Source organism: Brachyhypopomus gauderio, chromosome 19 (genome assembly GCF_052324685.1).
Source record: "Brachyhypopomus gauderio isolate BG-103 chromosome 19, BGAUD_0.2, whole genome shotgun sequence".
Taxonomy (NCBI): Eukaryota; Metazoa; Chordata; class Actinopteri; order Gymnotiformes; family Hypopomidae; genus Brachyhypopomus; species Brachyhypopomus gauderio.
In genome coordinates, this window is record NC_135229.1 from 10,002,626 (window position 1) to 10,022,415 (window position 19,790).

Genomic DNA, 19,790 nt, shown 5'->3' on the forward strand with positions numbered 1-19,790 from the left:
AGGAAAAATAAAACATAAAACAGACAGTGAGCAAGCATTGGTGGTTCAGTGGTAGAATTCTCGCCTGCCACGCGGGAGACCCGGGTCCGATTCCCGGCCAATGCAGAGGCTGTCTGTTCTGATTGCTTCTTTGTTTAGCTTTACCTAACAAATTAAAGGCCTCCTTTTGTTTAGATGGATACAATCTCAGGAAAAATAAAACATAAAACAAACTGTGAGCAAGCATTGGTGGTTCAGTGGTAGAATTCTCGCCTGCCACGCGGAAGACCCGGGTCCGATTCCCGGCCAATGCAGAGGCTGTCTGTTCTGATTGCTTCTTTGTTTAGCTTTACCTAACAAATGAAAGGCCTCCTTTTGTTTAGATGGATACAATCTCAGGAAAAATAAAACATAAAACAAACTGTGAGCAAGCATTGGTGGTTCAGTGGTAGAATTCTCGCCTGCCACGCGGAAGACCCGGGTCCGATTCCCGGCCAATGCAGAGGCTGTCTGTTCTGATTGCTTCTTTGTTTAGCTTTACCTAACAAATGAAAGGCCTCCTTTTGTTTAGATGGATACAATCTCAGGAAAAATAAAACATAAAACAAACTGTGAGCAAGCATTGGTGGTTCAGTGGTAGAAATCTCGCCTGCCACGCGGGAGACCCGGGTCCAATTCCCGGCCAATGCAGAGGCTGTCTGTTCTGATTGCTTCTTTGTTTAGCTTTACCTAACGAATGAAAGGCCTCCATTTGTTTAGATGGAAACAATCTCAGGAAAAATAAAACATAAAACAGACAGTGAGCAAGCATTGGTGGTTCAGTGGTAGAATTCTCGCCTGCCACGCGGGAGACCCGGGTCCGATTCCCGGCCAATGCAGAGGCTGTCTGTTCTGATTGCTTCTTTGTTTAGCTTTACCTAACAAATGAAAGGCCTCCTTTTGTTTAGATGGATACAATCTCAGGAAAAATAAAACATAAAACAAACTGTGAGCAAGCATTGGTGGTTCAGTGGTAGAATTCTCGCCTGCCACGCGGGAGACCCGGGTCCGATTCCCGGCCAATGCAGAGGCTGTCTGTTCTGATTGCTTCTTTGTTTAGCTTTACCTAACAAATGAAAGGCCTCCTTTTGTTTAGATGGATACAATCTCAGGAAAAATAAAACATAAAACAGACAGTGAGCAAGCATTGGTGGTTCAGTGGTAGAATTCTCGCCTGCCACGCGGGAGACCCGGGTCCGATTCCCGGCCAATGCAGAGGCTGTCTGTTCTGATTGCTTCTTTGTTTAGCTTTACCTAACAAATTAAAGGCCTCCTTTTGTTTAGATGGATACAATCTCAGGAAAAATAAAACATAAAACAAACTGTGAGCAAGCATTGGTGGTTCAGTGGTAGAATTCTCGCCTGCCACGCGGGAGACCCGGGTCCGATTCCCGGCCAATGCAGAGGCTGTCTGTTCTGATTGCTTCTTTGTTTAGCTTTACCTAACAAATGAAAGGCCTCCTTTTGTTTAGATGGATACAATCTCAGGAAAAATAAAACATAAAACAAACTGTGAGCAAGCATTGGTGGTTCAGTGGTAGAATTCTCGCCTGCCACGCGGGAGACCCGGGTCCGATTCCCGGCCAATGCAGAGGCTGTCTGTTCTGATTGCTTCTTTGTTTAGCTTTACCTAACAAATGAAAGACCTCCTTTTGTTTAGATGGATACAATCCCAGGAAAAACAAAACATAAAACAGACAGTGAGCAAGCATTGGTGGTTCAGTGGTAGAATTCTCGCCTGCCACGCGGGAGACCCGGGTCCGATTCCCGGCCAATGCAGAGACTGTACCATTCCAGACAATGGGTCTTTTATTTCAAGCATTACCTTACAAATAAACGTCACAATATTGTTTGGATCGAAACTCTCTCAGGAAAAACAAACAAAAAACAGGCTTGGAGCAGGCATTGGTGGTTCAGTGGTAGAATTCTCCCCTGCCACGCGGGAGACCCGGGTCCGATTCCCGGCCAATGCAGAGGCTGTCTGTTCTGATTGCTTCTTTGTTTACCTTTACCTAACAAATGAAAGGCCTCCATTTGTTTAGATGGAAACAATCTCAGGAAAAATAAAACATAAAACAGACAGTGAGCAAGCATTGGTGGTTCAGTGGTAGAATTCTCGCCTGCCACGCGGGAGACCCGGGTCCGATTCCCGGCCAATGCAGAGGCTGTCTGTTCTGATTGCTTCTTTGTTTAGCTTTACCTAACGAATGAAAGGCCTCCATTTGTTTAGATGGAAACAATCTCAGGAAAAATAAAACATAAAACAAACTGTGAGCAAGCATTGGTGGTTCAGTGGTAGAATTCTAGCCTGCCACGCGGAAGACCCGGGTCCGATTCCCGGCCAATGCAGAGGCTGTCTGTTCTGATTGCTTCTTTGTTTAGCTTTACCTAACAAATGAAAGGCCTCCTTTTGTTTAGATGGATACAATCTCAGGAAAAATAAAACATAAAACAAACTGTGAGCAAGCATTGGTGGTTCAGTGGTAGAATTCTCGCCTGCCACGCGGGAGACCCGGGTCCAATTCCCGGCCAATGCAGAGGCTGTCTGTTCTGATTGCTTCTTTGTTTAGCTTTACCTAACGAATGAAAGGCCTCCATTTGTTTAGATGGAAACAATCTCAGGAAAAATAAAACATAAAACAGACAGTGAGCAAGCATTGGTGGTTCAGTGGTAGAATTCTCGCCTGCCACGCGGGAGACCCGGGTCCGATTCCCGGCCAATGCAGAGGCTGTCTGTTCTGATTGCTTCTTTGTTTAGCTTTACCTAACAAATGAAAGGCCTCCTTTTGTTTAGATGGATACAATCTCAGGAAAAATAAAACATAAAACAAACTGTGAGCAAGCATTGGTGGTTCAGTGGTAGAATTCTCGCCTGCCACGCGGGAGACCCGGGTCCGATTCCCTGCCAATGCAGAGACTGTACCATTCCAGACAATGGGTCTTTTATTTCAAGCATTACCTTACAAATAAACGTCACAATATTGTTTGGATCGAAACTCTCTCAGGAAAAACAAACAAAAAACAGACTTGGAGCAGGCATTGGTGGTTCAGTGGTAGAATTCTCGCCTGCCACGCGGGAGACCCGGGTCCGATTCCCGGCCAATGCAGAGGCTGTCTGTTCTGATTGCTTCTTTGTTTAGCTTTACCTAACAAATGAAAGGCCTCCTTTTGTTTAGATGGATACAATCTCAGGAAAAATAAAACATAAAACAAACTGTGAGCAAGCATTGGTGGTTCAGTGGTAGAATTCTCGCCTGCCACGCGGGAGACCCGGGTCCGATTCCCGGCCAATGCAGAGGCTGTCTGTTCTGATTGCTTCTTTGTTTAGCTTTACCTAACAAATGAAAGGCCTCCTTTTGTTTAGATGGATACAATCTCAGGAAAAATAAAACATAAAACAAACTGTGAGCAAGCATTGGTGGTTCAGTGGTAGAATTCTCGCCTGCCACGCGGGAGACCCGGGTCCGATTCCCGGCCAATGCAGAGGCTGTCTGTTCTGATTGCTTCTTTGTTTAGCTTTACCTAACAAATGAAAGGCCTCCTTTTGTTTAGATGGATACAATCTCAGGAAAAATAAAACATAAAACAAACTGTGAGCAAGCATTGGTGGTTCAGTGGTAGAATTCTCGCCTGCCACGCGGGAGACCCGGGTCCGATTCCCGGCCAATGCAGAGGCTCTCTGTTCTGATTGCTTCTTTGTTTAGCTTTACCTAACAAATGAAAGGCCTCCTTTTGTTTAGATGGATACAATCTCAGGAAAAATAAAACATAAAACAAACTGTGAGCAAGCATTGGTGGTTCAGTGGTAGAATTCTCGCCTGCCACGCGGGAGACCCGGGTCCGATTCCCGGCCAATGCAGAGGCTGTCTGTTCTGATTGCTTCTTTGTTTAGCTTTACCTAACAAATGAAAGGCCTCCTTTTGTTTAGATGGATACAATCTCAGGAAAAATAAAACATAAAACAAACTGTGAGCAAGCATTGGTGGTTCAGTGGTAGAATTCTCGCCTGCCACGCGGGAGACCCGGGTCCGATTCCCGGCCAATGCAGAGGCTGTCTGTTCTGATTGCTTCTTTGTTTAGCTTTACCTAACAAATGAAAGGCCTCCTTTTGTTTAGATGGATACAATCTCAGGAAAAATAAAACATAAAACAAACTGTGAGCAAGCATTGGTGGTTCAGTGGTAGAATTCTCGCCTGCCACGCGGGAGACCCGGGTCCGATTCCCGGCCAATGCAGAGGCTGTCTGTTCTGATTGCTTCTTTGTTTAGCTTTACCTAACAAATGAAAGACCTCCTTTTGTTTAGATGGATACAATCCCAGGAAAAACAAAACATAAAACAGACAGTGAGCAAGCATTGGTGGTTCAGTGGTAGAATTCTCGCCTGCCACGCGGGAGACCCGGGTCCGATTCCCTGCCAATGCAGAGACTGTACCATTCCAGACAATGGGTCTTTTATTTCAAGCATTACCTTACAAATAAACGTCACAATATTGTTTGGATCGAAACTCTCTCAGGAAAAACAAACAAAAAACAGACTTGGAGCAGGCATTGGTGGTTCAGTGGTAGAATTCTCGCCTGCCACGCGGGAGACCCGGGTCCGATTCCCGGCCAATGCAGAGGCTGTCTGTTCTGATTGCTTCTTTGTTTAGCTTTACCTAACGAATGAAAGGCCTCCATTTGTTTAGATGGAAACAATCTCAGGAAAAATAAAACCTAAAACAGACAGTGAGCAAGCATTGGTGGTTCAGTGGTAGAATTCTCGCCTGCCACGCGGGAGACCCGGGTCCGATTCCCGGCCAATGCAGAGGCTGTCTGTTCTGATTGCTTCTTTGTTTAGCTTTACCTAACGAATGAAAGGCCTCCATTTGTTTAGATGGATACAATCTCAGGAAAAATAAAACATAAAACAAACTGTGAGCAAGCATTGGTGGTTCAGTGGTAGAATTCTCGCCTGCCACGCGGGGGCCCGTTGCGAATAGCTGTAACAGAAAGCCAGCCAATAAGATTTAAGCGGTCCAGCTGCTGAGAAAAACAGCCAATAAGATTTAAGTGGTCCTGATGCTGAGAAAAACGGCTAAAAAGATTTAAATGGTCTTGATGCTGAGTTCAACAATTGGAAGGGTTCAAATACACAGAACTATTACCAAATATGGGAGGTATAAGTATAAATCATTGAAAATATTTTAAAAATTAGTTTTTATATTTTATATAAAATGTGAATGCTGTTGAACATAGTAAAAGTGTTTAGAATATCATCATCTGCAATGATTGATGATGTGCTGCTCAATTGAACTGAAGCTTCATATTTTGATGCATTCTAATGACACAAAACCTATTATTGTAGATTGCATAAATAAGAAAATGCAAAAATGTGTATAAATGAATCTGGTATATCATTATTGTTTAAGAAGGAAGAGGGCAGTGTGTCATTTAAGTTAAAGTGGTTTTATTGATCAACATAGTTTAACTGATTGCATAGAAAAACACATTTAAACTTTTTTTTTACCAACAACTGCTCGTTACACATATAATATACACAACACAATCATTTTTTCTTTTCATCCACCCATCTTTGTCTCTCTGCCTCATAGAAAGGGGACTTCTGAAACTCCTTCCAGGTCATCTCCTTGGCCATACCCTTTTGTTGGTATAGAGAGTACACTTTAGATGGGCAGTAAATGTATTTCCCTGCCACTCCAGGGAAGCCCGTATGAATGTGTGGGCTGTTTGGTCCCTGTTTCAGGTCCCTGTGGCAGAATCTGCAGCGGCGGCCTGCTTGTTCCGAGTCTGGCCTTTTCCTCTTTTTGTCTTTCTTCTCCTCCACCCGTTTCTTGGTGGCCTCCAGCTCCCTCTGGAAGAATTCTGTCCGTGCAAATTCTTCAAAAGGCATGTTGGGGTTAGAGAGTCCATCAGCAGCATAACTTTGATGGACTCTCTGTGAGCAATAAAAATATCGCACAGGCCCTTGCTGGTAAAAAAAGTGGCTGGAGGATCCATCAGTCTCATATCGAGACTTGGGCTGGCCACACGCTAGACAGGTCTTTGTCTGCCTTGACTTGACCTCTGGCTGTTGCTGGTGTTGCTGCTGCTGCCACTTCTCCACGACACCCTCCACCATTTTCTTGATGGAGTCTTCTGTCACAGGTGTCAACAGGGCAGGTGCAGGTGGACTGAATATAGCAGGCTCCATGGTGACCACAGGAACACTGGTTGTTTCACTCCCCTCTGTTAAAGAGTGCCACAGCTGCTGAGTCTGCAGAAGTTTTTCCTGGCTCGTGTTCAGAGAAGAACTGGTGTTAAGTAGTTTTGCCAGGTGCTTCACATAGCGGCATATGTGCAGTCTGGTTGTGGGGTGCAGCAAGCTGTTGGGGTCTGTAGCAGACTGATGGACCATGTCTGCATAATCTTGATCCACAAGCTTCAGCATGTTCTTCTCCCCATGGTACTTCTGCAGTAAGCGGTCGATGGCATCTTTCATAGGTGGCGTCCAGCGTGTGTGGTCCAACACAAAAACCCGTCCACCCGTCTTAATGGGTCCTGTGCGAGCACTCCTTGGAGAAGACTTTAGTGGCAGGGGCAGGGCATGTGAGATTTCTGGAACACAAATCAATAAAGGTTCCTTAGTTGATAATGTTATTGCATTACTATATAATGCAAAAATGTATGTCCAAAACATTATGTTTACTTACCAATTGCTGCTGGAGGGTCCTTTTGGTCTTCTGACAGCACCTGCTGTATCAGTGCCTCAGCAGACAGTGAACAGCTGAGGGATGGTATCTGTTCACTGGATGCCATGCCAGAGAATGGTGTTCGGCTAGAGGAGAGTACCAAGTTTGGAGCTTGGACAGAAGTGGGTGTCTTCACAGGGGATGGCAGCACAGGAGCAGCTGTTTCGTCTCTTTTTTGGCGTTTGTGTTTGTCCCAATCCAAAGGGACCGGACGGCAGCCTGGCTCTCTGTACTCTAAGCCAAACCTCTCTCCGGTGTCTGTGTTAGAGAGGTGAAGTATTGGATACTTCTCCTGCCCAGTCACTCTCTTGGAGGTAGAGTTCAGCTCAGCAATTAAAGCTGGATCAAAGACAGCAGGGAGGGTGACCTCTGGCTGTTTAAGGTCCACTAGCCGTTGGTAATTCCACCGTGCCACCCCCATCATGCCCTGGGCCTGGAACAGTTCAGTGGAGACGTGAGTCCCTGTGATCCACTGGGCCTGGTGGAAATGGTACCCCTCCTGCTGTGATGTACCTCTGACAGGAATCCAGATGGGGACCTTGGCACCTTCACCAGGTATGTGGTTCAACTGAAGAGTTCCTCCATACCTGTACATTATGCCCTGGGAGAGTTCAGGGTCACTGAGGCAACCTCGGAGAATGTGCACTCTCTGGATTCGCCACGTCTTCAGCATGGATGACTTAAAGAGTGGGACGTCGTTGGGGTCTGTGGCCAGATGAAAATGTCTAAGGACTTTCTCCACTCTGTTCAGCAGCTCCATAGGTTGAGGAATTTTCGTCCTGCAGTGCTCTCGTACATGTTGCTTTGTGGGATTGGCTGGATGGATACCACAGAATACATAGGCATCCCTGAGGTTATTTAAGTCCTCTTGATCCACCACAGAGAAGGCAGCAGAGAGGAGCTGGCAGAAATTGCTGAAGAGAGGATGATGCTCAGAGGTGCATTCGCGTGAAAAACGCCTCAGGCAGTGGAACAAGTCCAGTTTTGCAACAATGTTGGCGTTGTAATGGGAGCGTGAGGCACAGGTGTTTTCAAGATGTCCAGAGGTGGCATGAGCAATAATGGAAGGGGTAGTCTTCCAGGCATCCCAGTGTAGATGTTCACCAGGGATGGAGTCTGGGATCTTAAATGGAGCACAGCAGTCCCTAAATGTAACGACAACAAAGGCAAAACAATTTAAATCTATAAATCTAAACAATTTTCTTTTTATAGAACCAAAAGAAAAAAACATTTTTGTTAAGTCATTAAAAAGGCAGTAAAAAAGTAAGATGGCTGTACTCACCTGTCCATCCAGTGATAGCCTGCCTTTTCCACTCCAGCATCACTGTATCTCTTAGCCATTCCCTGGTACATCAGCTCCAAGGACCTCTCAGTCTCAGACTGAACCATCACCCAGGAAACAATCAGCCAGTTCTCATTCATGATGGCATAACTGGACATGACTCCAGATGCCAGTGTAACCTTCCTCGCAACTTTCCTGGTGTGGTCAGACCTGAAGATCTGCCCAAAGGTGCCTTGGAGGAGCTTCGATATGGCTGGCTCTTGACGCCTGTACTCATCAAGCAGGCAGTCAGTGAGGTAGAAACCGGACACGGAGATTCCACACCAGCCGTCTGGATCTTCATATGGTCCGAAAGCACGTGGCTTGTTCTCCTTCCTCATGAACTGCCCAATGGTCGGCTGTCCATGCATGCCGGCCTCTGCATCCCTGACGCTTTCTATGGCACGCAGGTATGCCAGGTGAGCTCTCTCATACTTGAGACGCATGAGCTCATTCACCTGTTTTGCCATATCCGTTGGTGAATTGCCACTGCGTCTCAACTCATCCATCACAGACTTACAGATGGCCTTCTTGTAAGTCAGCAACGCAGGTAGAAGACTGGTAAACCGCTTGGGCAGCTTCTCCAGCCATCGCGGACTGTCGGCAAACCAGTTTCTTCGGCAGGCCTTGCAGCAGAGTCGTGAGGCTAATATGTAATATTGGCCACTGGTGCCAACAATCACCCGAGGCCTGCCCACCCCAGCAGAGACCACCTGTGGACGAGAACATCCATGGAGACATGGCAGGTTGTAGTTGTTTCTCAACCTGACCATGATGTCACTCTCAGGCTTCCAGATGAAAAACGGGTGAAGCTGGAAGAAGTTGGGGGATGGGAGCTCAGCCGCCATATCGATGAGCTCAGGTTGTGGAGGAAGACGCCACAGCGAAATTGTATTCGCTGGGTTCCGCACTGGACGAGACCCAGGCCATAGTCCGAGATCCTGAAGTTCTGTCTTCATCCACAGCTTCTGGTGTCGTGAACAGCTCCAGTTGCTCATGTCGTGGTCATGGCTAGCCACAGGAACAGGAACAGGTGGATCAACTGAAGGAGCTAGGATATAAAAAGGAAGACAGAAAAAAGTCATTCATACCCTGATAATTATTATAGATTGTATTGTTCATGTGGAAATACTTTTGTATAAATAACACGATAATGTCTACATTCTTACCATCTTCACCACTGTCCTCAAAAGCAAGTGCCTTATCTACATTGGTGTGAGCAGCACTTGTGCTTGGTCCTGAAACAGATTGAAGTCTTTCTATTTCACATTTGTACAGACTACAAACATGAAGATATGGTGACAAAATGTGAAAATGATAACGAATTATTTGTTCTCTGCATTAAGCTTATGTGAAATTGAACACCAGCCATACACTAACACGGAAGCATACCTGAAGTTGACTCTGCACTTTCTGCCTTTTTGGCACCCGCTGTCTCCTTTACCAGGAATGCCAACTCTTTTGGAATGGGCAGAGGTGACTTCCTCTTCACTCCTGATGGGACAGGAAAGTGAATGAAACAATTATTCTTGTTGCATAATTTAAACCAACAAAACATTCTTGATTAAAAGAACAAGATGACAGAGTTTTACCATCAACTGGTGCTGACTGCAGCTGAGCAGATGTATAAGGAGGTGGTTTGGGCAGCACCACAGATGTAACTAAAACAAAATAAACAGTCATATCAGAATTGACAATGTATAAATGTGTTTGTGTTAGTAGGAACTCAAACAACCATGTTCTTCCTTCTCCCGCTTCTCTTACTTTTGTAAATGTAAAATGTATCATTCTTGCAAACATCGCAAATCCTTACTGTCCAAATTACTACTCAGTAGTCTGATCAGGAAGAACAGTATGGTCAATCATGCATTCAAGTGTTAGTATTCAACACTGCTTAACTTTCTTTTAAAATGACTTGTATGGAGAATAGAAAGCATACTTACCCTCACCGAGGTTGAAATCAGTTCATCGTGGCAGGAATCAATTCATAGTCCTTTAGGACGGTTAGTATAACACCAGCACACATCCATAGTGTTAGTGGAACATGGCCGGAACATGGCCAGAACACAAACACAACAGTTTAAGTCGAGGGTCAGTTTTGAAGGACAATTCATCATGTAAAAGAATGGTGCTTCAGTCCTGAATCCTTTTATTTTAAAAACCTGGTTTTGCTCCTGATGACACTCCAGGTGTGACAGCAACTGCTGGCACAGTAACTGCTAACACACAGACAAAGAAAATAAAATTAATAGAAGAGATAAAAGGAGATACAAAATGGACTTGGCTATCATGAATTGTCTGATATTTAGTCAGTGTAATAGCAGTGTTACGTACAGCTCTGCACTTGCAGCTTAGAGGGTGAGATGCTCAACATTGCCCTCTCCAGTTCTTCATCCTCATCCATCACTGTGATGCAGACAAGAATTAAATGTGTATAAACAGTAAGAACAGTGTGTCCACTTCAAGGTACATTTCAAGCATGCACCACCTGTCATGTATGTGCATTTTAACAATCACAAGGAAAATGTAAAAGACCATGTCTGGTCATACAGAGATACTAAACTTGTGTTTTGTTCAAAACGGTGAATATAAATATGAATTCACTCCCCTCTGTAACTTACCCAGGGGTTTGGCTGGAGCCCTTGGTGCATGCTCATCAGTACGTGTGGAAACGGAGGCCAACTGCCGTCTCTTCTGCAGGTACTGTTGCAGTTTGTGCATGCGCGTCCCTGGAATGCAGGTCTTCCCCACGATGAAGTCTGCATAGCCATCCGCTCTGCTGTCCCATATCTCCTTCCAGGTGCTCTTGGCCCGAGAGCCAAAGCCAACCAGTTGGTCATCTTCTGAAGAAGCAGTGGCTGCACCCACTCCACTGGCCTCATAGTGGAGAACAGACTGGATCTCTGCAAAACTTAGAGCAAAATGCACAAATGCCTGTAGGCTGTCCTTGCTATGCCCCTCAGCCATACAAAGCCCTGAAACCTCCTCCTTCTGGACACTCTTGATAAGATACATAGTGTATCCTACATCATTCTCCAAAAGCCACCTGAAAGATTTGCCTTTATACTTCCCAAACTGCAGGATGTATTGTCCCAGCACCTCCGTCCTGTCTGAGGAATCCCCTCCTCTCTGACGCACCACAGCCAGAGCGTTTTCCCGGACACGATCCGACTTCAGGGGTGCAGACTTGTCCTGCAGAGTGGGGTCTTCCTTAATTCGCCTGGCTTCTTGGGTTGGCTCCTGGAGCAGAAATCCGAGTGGTCCCTTGCGGAACACAACACCGATTTTGCCTGGGAAGAACACCACGTTCCTGTGCATCTTGACCTACCAAAGATAAAATACAAGTCATTTTAAAAAGATACATTTAATGTAGAAAGGGTAAGGGGGCATGATTACTAAGTGGGGTATGATTATAGACTAAGAAAGAATTACATTTGATTCATATTGATGTCAAACGATAGATATTAACTCTCTAAAACAGTACTCCGGTAGTACGATAGGCTTGATACATCATTCAACGCTCAGTCTGGTATTAACCAACACAAGCTCAGTTCAACTCTTTTGGACAGTCTAATGGACGTCAGTGTAATGCATATCAAATGTTTTTTACTGTTATCAACACTGAAGTCAGATCTGTACCGTACATTTAACATGAAAATCATTCACTTAAACGTAAAAAACGTTTAAAAAACATCATATCAAACAATTTAGAAAGAGTCACGCTATTTCACCACAGTCACTATTGATAAAATTCTCCAATGGAGTGATGTTCACCAATTGGTGAAACAACACTGTAGTGACAGTACAGTGCTTAAAATATCGTATAACATGAAATGATTTGAATACATTTACATGTATTTTACAAATAACATATCTTACCTTTGATCCGTGAACAATGACAGTAAAAGTCCGTCGATGGTCTCGAAAGCTATGCAAGCGCAAGGCCGACACTATAGTGACATTTAAGTATATTATCATAGCCTATAACATCAAAATACAATTAAAAAAACATTTCACATCCATCCCAAATAACATATCTTACCTTTGTCAATGAACAATGGCAGTAAGTAATATTAACGAGTAGCTGATCTCCAAAGAAGATACGCGAAAGAACAATGACTGTAAGAAAAAATATCAGCAAGTCGCTCCTCTCTAAAGAAGTTACCCCCTTACGCAAACTCGATGTAAACTCGATGTGTTTTTTTTCAAATGCAGGTTAGCGCCACAAAAGTCGTAGTGGACAAAAATATATTACATCCGTAGTGGTTTAGCACTACCATAGAGAATGAATGGGAAACGGTTTAGGGATTTTAGCTAAACAATTCTCGGTGCTCACGCGGGGGCCCGTTGCGAATAGCTGTAACAGAAAGCCAGCCAATAAGATTTAAGCGGTCCAGCTGCTGAGAAAAACAGCCAATAAGATTTAAGTGGTCCTGATGCTGAGAAAAACGGCTAAAAAGATTTAAATGGTCTTGATGCTGAGTTCAACAATTGGAAGGGTTCAAATACACAGAACTATTACCAAATATGGGAGGTATAAGTATAAATCATTGAAAATATTTTAAAAATTAGTTTTTATATTTTATATAAAATGTGAATGCTGTTGAACATAGTAAAAGTGTTTAGAATATCATCATCTGCAATGATTGATGATGTGCTGCTCAATTGAACTGAAGCTTCATATTTTGATGCATTCTAATGACACAAAACCTATTATTGTAGATTGCATAAATAAGAAAATGCAAAAATGTGTATAAATGAATCTGGTATATCATTATTGTTTAAGAAGGAAGAGGGCAGTGTGTCATTTAAGTTAAAGTGGTTTTATTGATCAACATAGTTTAACTGATTGCATAGAAAAACACATTTAAACTTTTTTTTTACCAACAACTGCTCGTTACACATATAATATACACAACACAATCATTTTTTCTTTTCATCCACCCATCTTTGTCTCTCTGCCTCATAGAAAGGGGACTTCTGAAACTCCTTCCAGGTCATCTCCTTGGCCATACCCTTTTGTTGGTATAGAGAGTACACTTTAGATGGGCAGTAAATGTATTTCCCTGCCACTCCAGGGAAGCCCGTATGAATGTGTGGGCTGTTTGGTCCCTGTTTCAGGTCCCTGTGGCAGAATCTGCAGCGGCGGCCTGCTTGTTCCGAGTCTGGCCTTTTCCTCTTTTTGTCTTTCTTCTCCTCCACCCGTTTCTTGGTGGCCTCCAGCTCCCTCTGGAAGAATTCTGTCCGTGCAAATTCTTCAAAAGGCATGTTGGGGTTAGAGAGTCCATCAGCAGCATAACTTTGATGGACTCTCTGTGAGCAATAAAAATATCGCACAGGCCCTTGCTGGTAAAAAAAGTGGCTGGAGGATCCATCAGTCTCATATCGAGACTTGGGCTGGCCACACGCTAGACAGGTCTTTGTCTGCCTTGACTTGACCTCTGGCTGTTGCTGGTGTTGCTGCTGCTGCCACTTCTCCACGACACCCTCCACCATTTTCTTGATGGAGTCTTCTGTCACAGGTGTCAACAGGGCAGGTGCAGGTGGACTGAATATAGCAGGCTCCATGGTGACCACAGGAACACTGGTTGTTTCACTCCCCTCTGTTAAAGAGTGCCACAGCTGCTGAGTCTGCAGAAGTTTTTCCTGGCTCGTGTTCAGAGAAGAACTGGTGTTAAGTAGTTTTGCCAGGTGCTTCACATAGCGGCATATGTGCAGTCTGGTTGTGGGGTGCAGCAAGCTGTTGGGGTCTGTAGCAGACTGATGGACCATGTCTGCATAATCTTGATCCACAAGCTTCAGCATGTTCTTCTCCCCATGGTACTTCTGCAGTAAGCGGTCGATGGCATCTTTCATAGGTGGCGTCCAGCGTGTGTGGTCCAACACAAAAACCCGTCCACCCGTCTTAATGGGTCCTGTGCGAGCACTCCTTGGAGAAGACTTTAGTGGCAGGGGCAGGGCATGTGAGATTTCTGGAACACAAATCAATAAAGGTTCCTTAGTTGATAATGTTATTGCATTACTATATAATGCAAAAATGTATGTCCAAAACATTATGTTTACTTACCAATTGCTGCTGGAGGGTCCTTTTGGTCTTCTGACAGCACCTGCTGTATCAGTGCCTCAGCAGACAGTGAACAGCTGAGGGATGGTATCTGTTCACTGGATGCCATGCCAGAGAATGGTGTTCGGCTAGAGGAGAGTACCAAGTTTGGAGCTTGGACAGAAGTGGGTGTCTTCACAGGGGATGGCAGCACAGGAGCAGCTGTTTCGTCTCTTTTTTGGCGTTTGTGTTTGTCCCAATCCAAAGGGACCGGACGGCAGCCTGGCTCTCTGTACTCTAAGCCAAACCTCTCTCCGGTGTCTGTGTTAGAGAGGTGAAGTATTGGATACTTCTCCTGCCCAGTCACTCTCTTGGAGGTAGAGTTCAGCTCAGCAATTAAAGCTGGATCAAAGACAGCAGGGAGGGTGACCTCTGGCTGTTTAAGGTCCACTAGCCGTTGGTAATTCCACCGTGCCACCCCCATCATGCCCTGGGCCTGGAACAGTTCAGTGGAGACGTGAGTCCCTGTGATCCACTGGGCCTGGTGGAAATGGTACCCCTCCTGCTGTGATGTACCTCTGACAGGAATCCAGATGGGGACCTTGGCACCTTCACCAGGTATGTGGTTCAACTGAAGAGTTCCTCCATACCTGTACATTATGCCCTGGGAGAGTTCAGGGTCACTGAGGCAACCTCGGAGAATGTGCACTCTCTGGATTCGCCACGTCTTCAGCATGGATGACTTAAAGAGTGGGACGTCGTTGGGGTCTGTGGCCAGATGAAAATGTCTAAGGACTTTCTCCACTCTGTTCAGCAGCTCCATAGGTTGAGGAATTTTCGTCCTGCAGTGCTCTCGTACATGTTGCTTTGTGGGATTGGCTGGATGGATACCACAGAATACATAGGCATCCCTGAGGTTATTTAAGTCCTCTTGATCCACCACAGAGAAGGCAGCAGAGAGGAGCTGGCAGAAATTGCTGAAGAGAGGATGATGCTCAGAGGTGCATTCGCGTGAAAAACGCCTCAGGCAGTGGAACAAGTCCAGTTTTGCAACAATGTTGGCGTTGTAATGGGAGCGTGAGGCACAGGTGTTTTCAAGATGTCCAGAGGTGGCATGAGCAATAATGGAAGGGGTAGTCTTCCAGGCATCCCAGTGTAGATGTTCACCAGGGATGGAGTCTGGGATCTTAAATGGAGCACAGCAGTCCCTAAATGTAACGACAACAAAGGCAAAACAATTTAAATCTATAAATCTAAACAATTTTCTTTTTATAGAACCAAAAGAAAAAAACATTTTTGTTAAGTCATTAAAAAGGCAGTAAAAAAGTAAGATGGCTGTACTCACCTGTCCATCCAGTGATAGCCTGCCTTTTCCACTCCAGCATCACTGTATCTCTTAGCCATTCCCTGGTACATCAGCTCCAAGGACCTCTCAGTCTCAGACTGAACCATCACCCAGGAAACAATCAGCCAGTTCTCATTCATGATGGCATAACTGGACATGACTCCAGATGCCAGTGTAACCTTCCTCGCAACTTTCCTGGTGTGGTCAGACCTGAAGATCTGCCCAAAGGTGCCTTGGAGGAGCTTCGATATGGCTGGCTCTTGACGCCTGTACTCATCAAGCAGGCAGTCAGTGAGGTAGAAACCGGACACGGAGATTCCACACCAGCCGTCTGGATCTTCATATGGTCCGAAAGCACGTGGCTTGTTCTCCTTCCTCATGAACTGCCCAATGGTCGGCTGTCCATGCATGCCGGCCTCTGCATCCCTGACGCTTTCTATGGCACGCAGGTATGCCAGGTGAGCTCTCTCATACTTGAGACGCATGAGCTCATTCACCTGTTTTGCCATATCCGTTGGTGAATTGCCACTGCGTCTCAACTCATCCATCACAGACTTACAGATGGCCTTCTTGTAAGTCAGCAACGCAGGTAGAAGACTGGTAAACCGCTTGGGCAGCTTCTCCAGCCATCGCGGACTGTCGGCAAACCAGTTTCTTCGGCAGGCCTTGCAGCAGAGTCGTGAGGCTAATATGTAATATTGGCCACTGGTGCCAACAATCACCCGAGGCCTGCCCACCCCAGCAGAGACCACCTGTGGACGAGAACATCCATGGAGACATGGCAGGTTGTAGTTGTTTCTCAACCTGACCATGATGTCACTCTCAGGCTTCCAGATGAAAAACGGGTGAAGCTGGAAGAAGTTGGGGGATGGGAGCTCAGCCGCCATATCGATGAGCTCAGGTTGTGGAGGAAGACGCCACAGCGAAATTGTATTCGCTGGGTTCCGCACTGGACGAGACCCAGGCCATAGTCCGAGATCCTGAAGTTCTGTCTTCATCCACAGCTTCTGGTGTCGTGAACAGCTCCAGTTGCTCATGTCGTGGTCATGGCTAGCCACAGGAACAGGAACAGGTGGATCAACTGAAGGAGCTAGGATATAAAAAGGAAGACAGAAAAAAGTCATTCATACCCTGATAATTATTATAGATTGTATTGTTCATGTGGAAATACTTTTGTATAAATAACACGATAATGTCTACATTCTTACCATCTTCACCACTGTCCTCAAAAGCAAGTGCCTTATCTACATTGGTGTGAGCAGCACTTGTGCTTGGTCCTGAAACAGATTGAAGTCTTTCTATTTCACATTTGTACAGACTACAAACATGAAGATATGGTGACAAAATGTGAAAATGATAACGAATTATTTGTTCTCTGCATTAAGCTTATGTGAAATTGAACACCAGCCATACACTAACACGGAAGCATACCTGAAGTTGACTCTGCACTTTCTGCCTTTTTGGCACCCGCTGTCTCCTTTACCAGGAATGCCAACTCTTTTGGAATGGGCAGAGGTGACTTCCTCTTCACTCCTGATGGGACAGGAAAGTGAATGAAACAATTATTCTTGTTGCATAATTTAAACCAACAAAACATTCTTGATTAAAAGAACAAGATGACAGAGTTTTACCATCAACTGGTGCTGACTGCAGCTGAGCAGATGTATAAGGAGGTGGTTTGGGCAGCACCACAGATGTAACTAAAACAAAATAAACAGTCATATCAGAATTGACAATGTATAAATGTGTTTGTGTTAGTAGGAACTCAAACAACCATGTTCTTCCTTCTCCCGCTTCTCTTACTTTTGTAAATGTAAAATGTATCATTCTTGCAAACATCGCAAATCCTTACTGTCCAAATTACTACTCAGTAGTCTGATCAGGAAGAACAGTATGGTCAATCATGCATTCAAGTGTTAGTATTCAACACTGCTTAACTTTCTTTTAAAATGACTTGTATGGAGAATAGAAAGCATACTTACCCTCACCGAGGTTGAAATCAGTTCATCGTGGCAGGAATCAATTCATAGTCCTTTAGGACGGTTAGTATAACACCAGCACACATCCATAGTGTTAGTGGAACATGGCCGGAACATGGCCAGAACACAAACACAACAGTTTAAGTCGAGGGTCAGTTTTGAAGGACAATTCATCATGTAAAAGAATGGTGCTTCAGTCCTGAATCCTTTTATTTTAAAAACCTGGTTTTGCTCCTGATGACACTCCAGGTGTGACAGCAACTGCTGGCACAGTAACTGCTAACACACAGACAAAGAAAATAAAATTAATAGAAGAGATAAAAGGAGATACAAAATGGACTTGGCTATCATGAATTGTCTGATATTTAGTCAGTGTAATAGCAGTGTTACGTACAGCTCTGCACTTGCAGCTTAGAGGGTGAGATGCTCAACATTGCCCTCTCCAGTTCTTCATCCTCATCCATCACTGTGATGCAGACAAGAATTAAATGTGTATAAACAGTAAGAACAGTGTGTCCACTTCAAGGTACATTTCAAGCATGCACCACCTGTCATGTATGTGCATTTTAACAATCACAAGGAAAATGTAAAAGACCATGTCTGGTCATACAGAGATACTAAACTTGTGTTTTGTTCAAAACGGTGAATATAAATATGAATTCACTCCCCTCTGTAACTTACCCAGGGGTTTGGCTGGAGCCCTTGGTGCATGCTCATCAGTACGTGTGGAAACGGAGGCCAACTGCCGTCTCTTCTGCAGGTACTGTTGCAGTTTGTGCATGCGCGTCCCTGGAATGCAGGTCTTCCCCACGATGAAGTCTGCATAGCCATCCGCTCTGCTGTCCCATATCTCCTTCCAGGTGCTCTTGGCCCGAGAGCCAAAGCCAACCAGTTGGTCATCTTCTGAAGAAGCAGTGGCTGCACCCACTCCACTGGCCTCATAGTGGAGAACAGACTGGATCTCTGCAAAACTTAGAGCAAAATGCACAAATGCCTGTAGGCTGTCCTTGCTATGCCCCTCAGCCATACAAAGCCCTGAAACCTCCTCCTTCTGGACACTCTTGATAAGATACATAGTGTATCCTACATCATTCTCCAAAAGCCACCTGAAAGATTTGCCTTTATACTTCCCAAACTGCAGGATGTATTGTCCCAGCACCTCCGTCCTGTCTGAGGAATCCCCTCCTCTCTGACGCACCACAGCCAGAGCGTTTTCCCGGACACGATCCGACTTCAGGGGTGCAGACTTGTCCTGCAGAGTGGGGTCTTCCTTAATTCGCCTGGCTTCTTGGGTTGGCTCCTGGAGCAGAAATCCGAGTGGTCCCTTGCGGAACACAACACCGATTTTGCCTGGGAAGAACACCACGTTCCTGTGCATCTTGACCTACCAAAGATAAAATACAAGTCATTTTAAAAAGATACATTTAATGTAGAAAGGGTAAGGGGGCATGATTACTAAGTGGGGTATGATTATAGACTAAGAAAGAATTACATTTGATTCATATTGATGTCAAACGATAGATATTAACTCTCTAAAACAGTACTCCGGTAGTACGATAGGCTTGATACATCATTCAACGCTCAGTCTGGTATTAACCAACACAAGCTCAGTTCAACTCTTTTGGACAGTCTAATGGACGTCAGTGTAATGCATATCAAATGTTTTTTACTGTTATCAACACTGAAGTCAGATCTGTACCGTACATTTAACATGAAAATCATTCACTTAAACGTAAAAAACGTTTAAAAAACATCATATCAAACAATTTAGAAAGAGTCACGCTATTTCACCACAGTCACTATTGATAAAATTCTCCAATGGAGTGATGTTCACCAATTGGTGAAACAACACTGTAGTGACAGTACAGTGCTTAAAATATCGTATAACATGAAATGATTTGAATACATTTACATGTATTTTACAAATAACATATCTTACCTTTGATCCGTGAACAATGACAGTAAAAGTCCGTCGATGGTCTCGAAAGCTATGCAAGCGCAAGGCCGACACTATAGTGACATTTAAGTATATTATCATAGCCTATAACATCAAAATACAATTAAAAAAACATTTCACATCCATCCCAAATAACATATCTTACCTTTGTCAATGAACAATGGCAGTAAGTAATATTAACGAGTAGCTGATCTCCAAAGAAGATACGCGAAAGAACAATGACTGTAAGAAAAAATATCAGCAAGTCGCTCCTCTCTAAAGAAGTTACCCCCTTACGCAAACTCGATGTAAACTCGATGTGTTTTTTTTCAAATGCAGGTTAGCGCCACAAAAGTCGTAGTGGACAAAAATATATTACATCCGTAGTGGTTTAGCACTACCATAGAGAATGAATGGGA

General features: G+C 44.6%; 2 protein-coding genes across 4 annotated transcripts; both read right to left on the minus strand.

The window, feature by feature from the left end:
- Positions 1-5,462: 5,462 nt before the first annotated feature.
- On the minus strand, positions 5,463-12,420 carry LOC143482625 (uncharacterized). 2 transcript variants are annotated; one of them, XM_076981029.1, is made up of 11 exons: positions 12,111-12,420; positions 11,948-12,018; positions 10,690-11,392; positions 10,403-10,474; positions 10,231-10,284; positions 9,661-9,729; positions 9,461-9,562; positions 9,238-9,306; positions 8,030-9,119; positions 6,709-7,892; positions 5,463-6,613 (listed from the first exon to the last, which is right to left on the minus strand). In XM_076981029.1, exons 3-11 carry the CDS (start codon positions 11,384-11,386, stop codon positions 5,565-5,567), a joined length of 4,386 nt encoding a protein of 1,461 aa, XP_076837144.1. In that variant the 5' UTR covers positions 11,387-11,392; positions 11,948-12,018; positions 12,111-12,420; the 3' UTR covers positions 5,463-5,564. The 2 variants fall into 2 exon arrangements, with proteins under 2 accessions (XP_076837144.1, XP_076837143.1); XM_076981028.1 differs by having other exon boundaries at positions 10,231-10,287.
- A 469-nt stretch (positions 12,421-12,889) lies between these two features.
- LOC143482624 (uncharacterized) lies at positions 12,890-19,684 on the minus strand. 2 transcript variants are annotated; one of them, XM_076981027.1, is made up of 11 exons: positions 19,538-19,684; positions 19,375-19,445; positions 18,117-18,819; positions 17,830-17,901; positions 17,658-17,711; positions 17,088-17,156; positions 16,888-16,989; positions 16,665-16,733; positions 15,457-16,546; positions 14,136-15,319; positions 12,890-14,040 (listed from the first exon to the last, which is right to left on the minus strand). In XM_076981027.1, the coding sequence occupies exons 3-11, from the start codon at positions 18,811-18,813 to the stop codon at positions 12,992-12,994; spliced, it is 4,386 nt and encodes a 1,461-aa protein (XP_076837142.1). In that variant the 5' UTR covers positions 18,814-18,819; positions 19,375-19,445; positions 19,538-19,684; the 3' UTR covers positions 12,890-12,991. The 2 variants fall into 2 exon arrangements, with proteins under 2 accessions (XP_076837142.1, XP_076837141.1); XM_076981026.1 differs by having other exon boundaries at positions 17,658-17,714.
- Positions 19,685-19,790: the final 106 nt, after the last annotated feature.

What these genes read in the sequence shown, in the direction of transcription:
- LOC143482624 (XM_076981026.1), bottom strand. Translation starts at nt 18,813, where the DNA reads ATGCACAGGAACGTGGTGTTCTTCCCAGGCAAAATCGGTGTTGTGTTC. An exon ending in GTCATCAGGAGCAAAACCAG is followed by an intron (nt 17,157 to 17,657) that starts GTTTTTAAAATA and finishes ATTTTGTTTTAG; the next exon opens with TTACATCTGTGGTGCTGCCC. An exon ending in GCAGTCAGCACCAGTTGATG is followed by an intron (nt 16,990 to 17,087) that starts GTAAAACTCTGT and finishes CTGTCCCATCAG; the next exon opens with GAGTGAAGAGGAAGTCACCT.
- LOC143482625 (XM_076981028.1), bottom strand. Translation starts at nt 11,386, where the DNA reads ATGCACAGGAACGTGGTGTTCTTCCCAGGCAAAATCGGTGTTGTGTTC. An exon ending in TAAGCTGCAAGTGCAGAGCT is followed by an intron (nt 10,288 to 10,402) that starts GTACGTAACACT and finishes TCTGTGTGTTAG; the next exon opens with CAGTTACTGTGCCAGCAGTT. An exon ending in GGACCCTCCAGCAGCAATTG is followed by an intron (nt 6,614 to 6,708) that starts GTAAGTAAACAT and finishes TTTGTGTTCCAG; the next exon opens with AAATCTCACATGCCCTGCCC.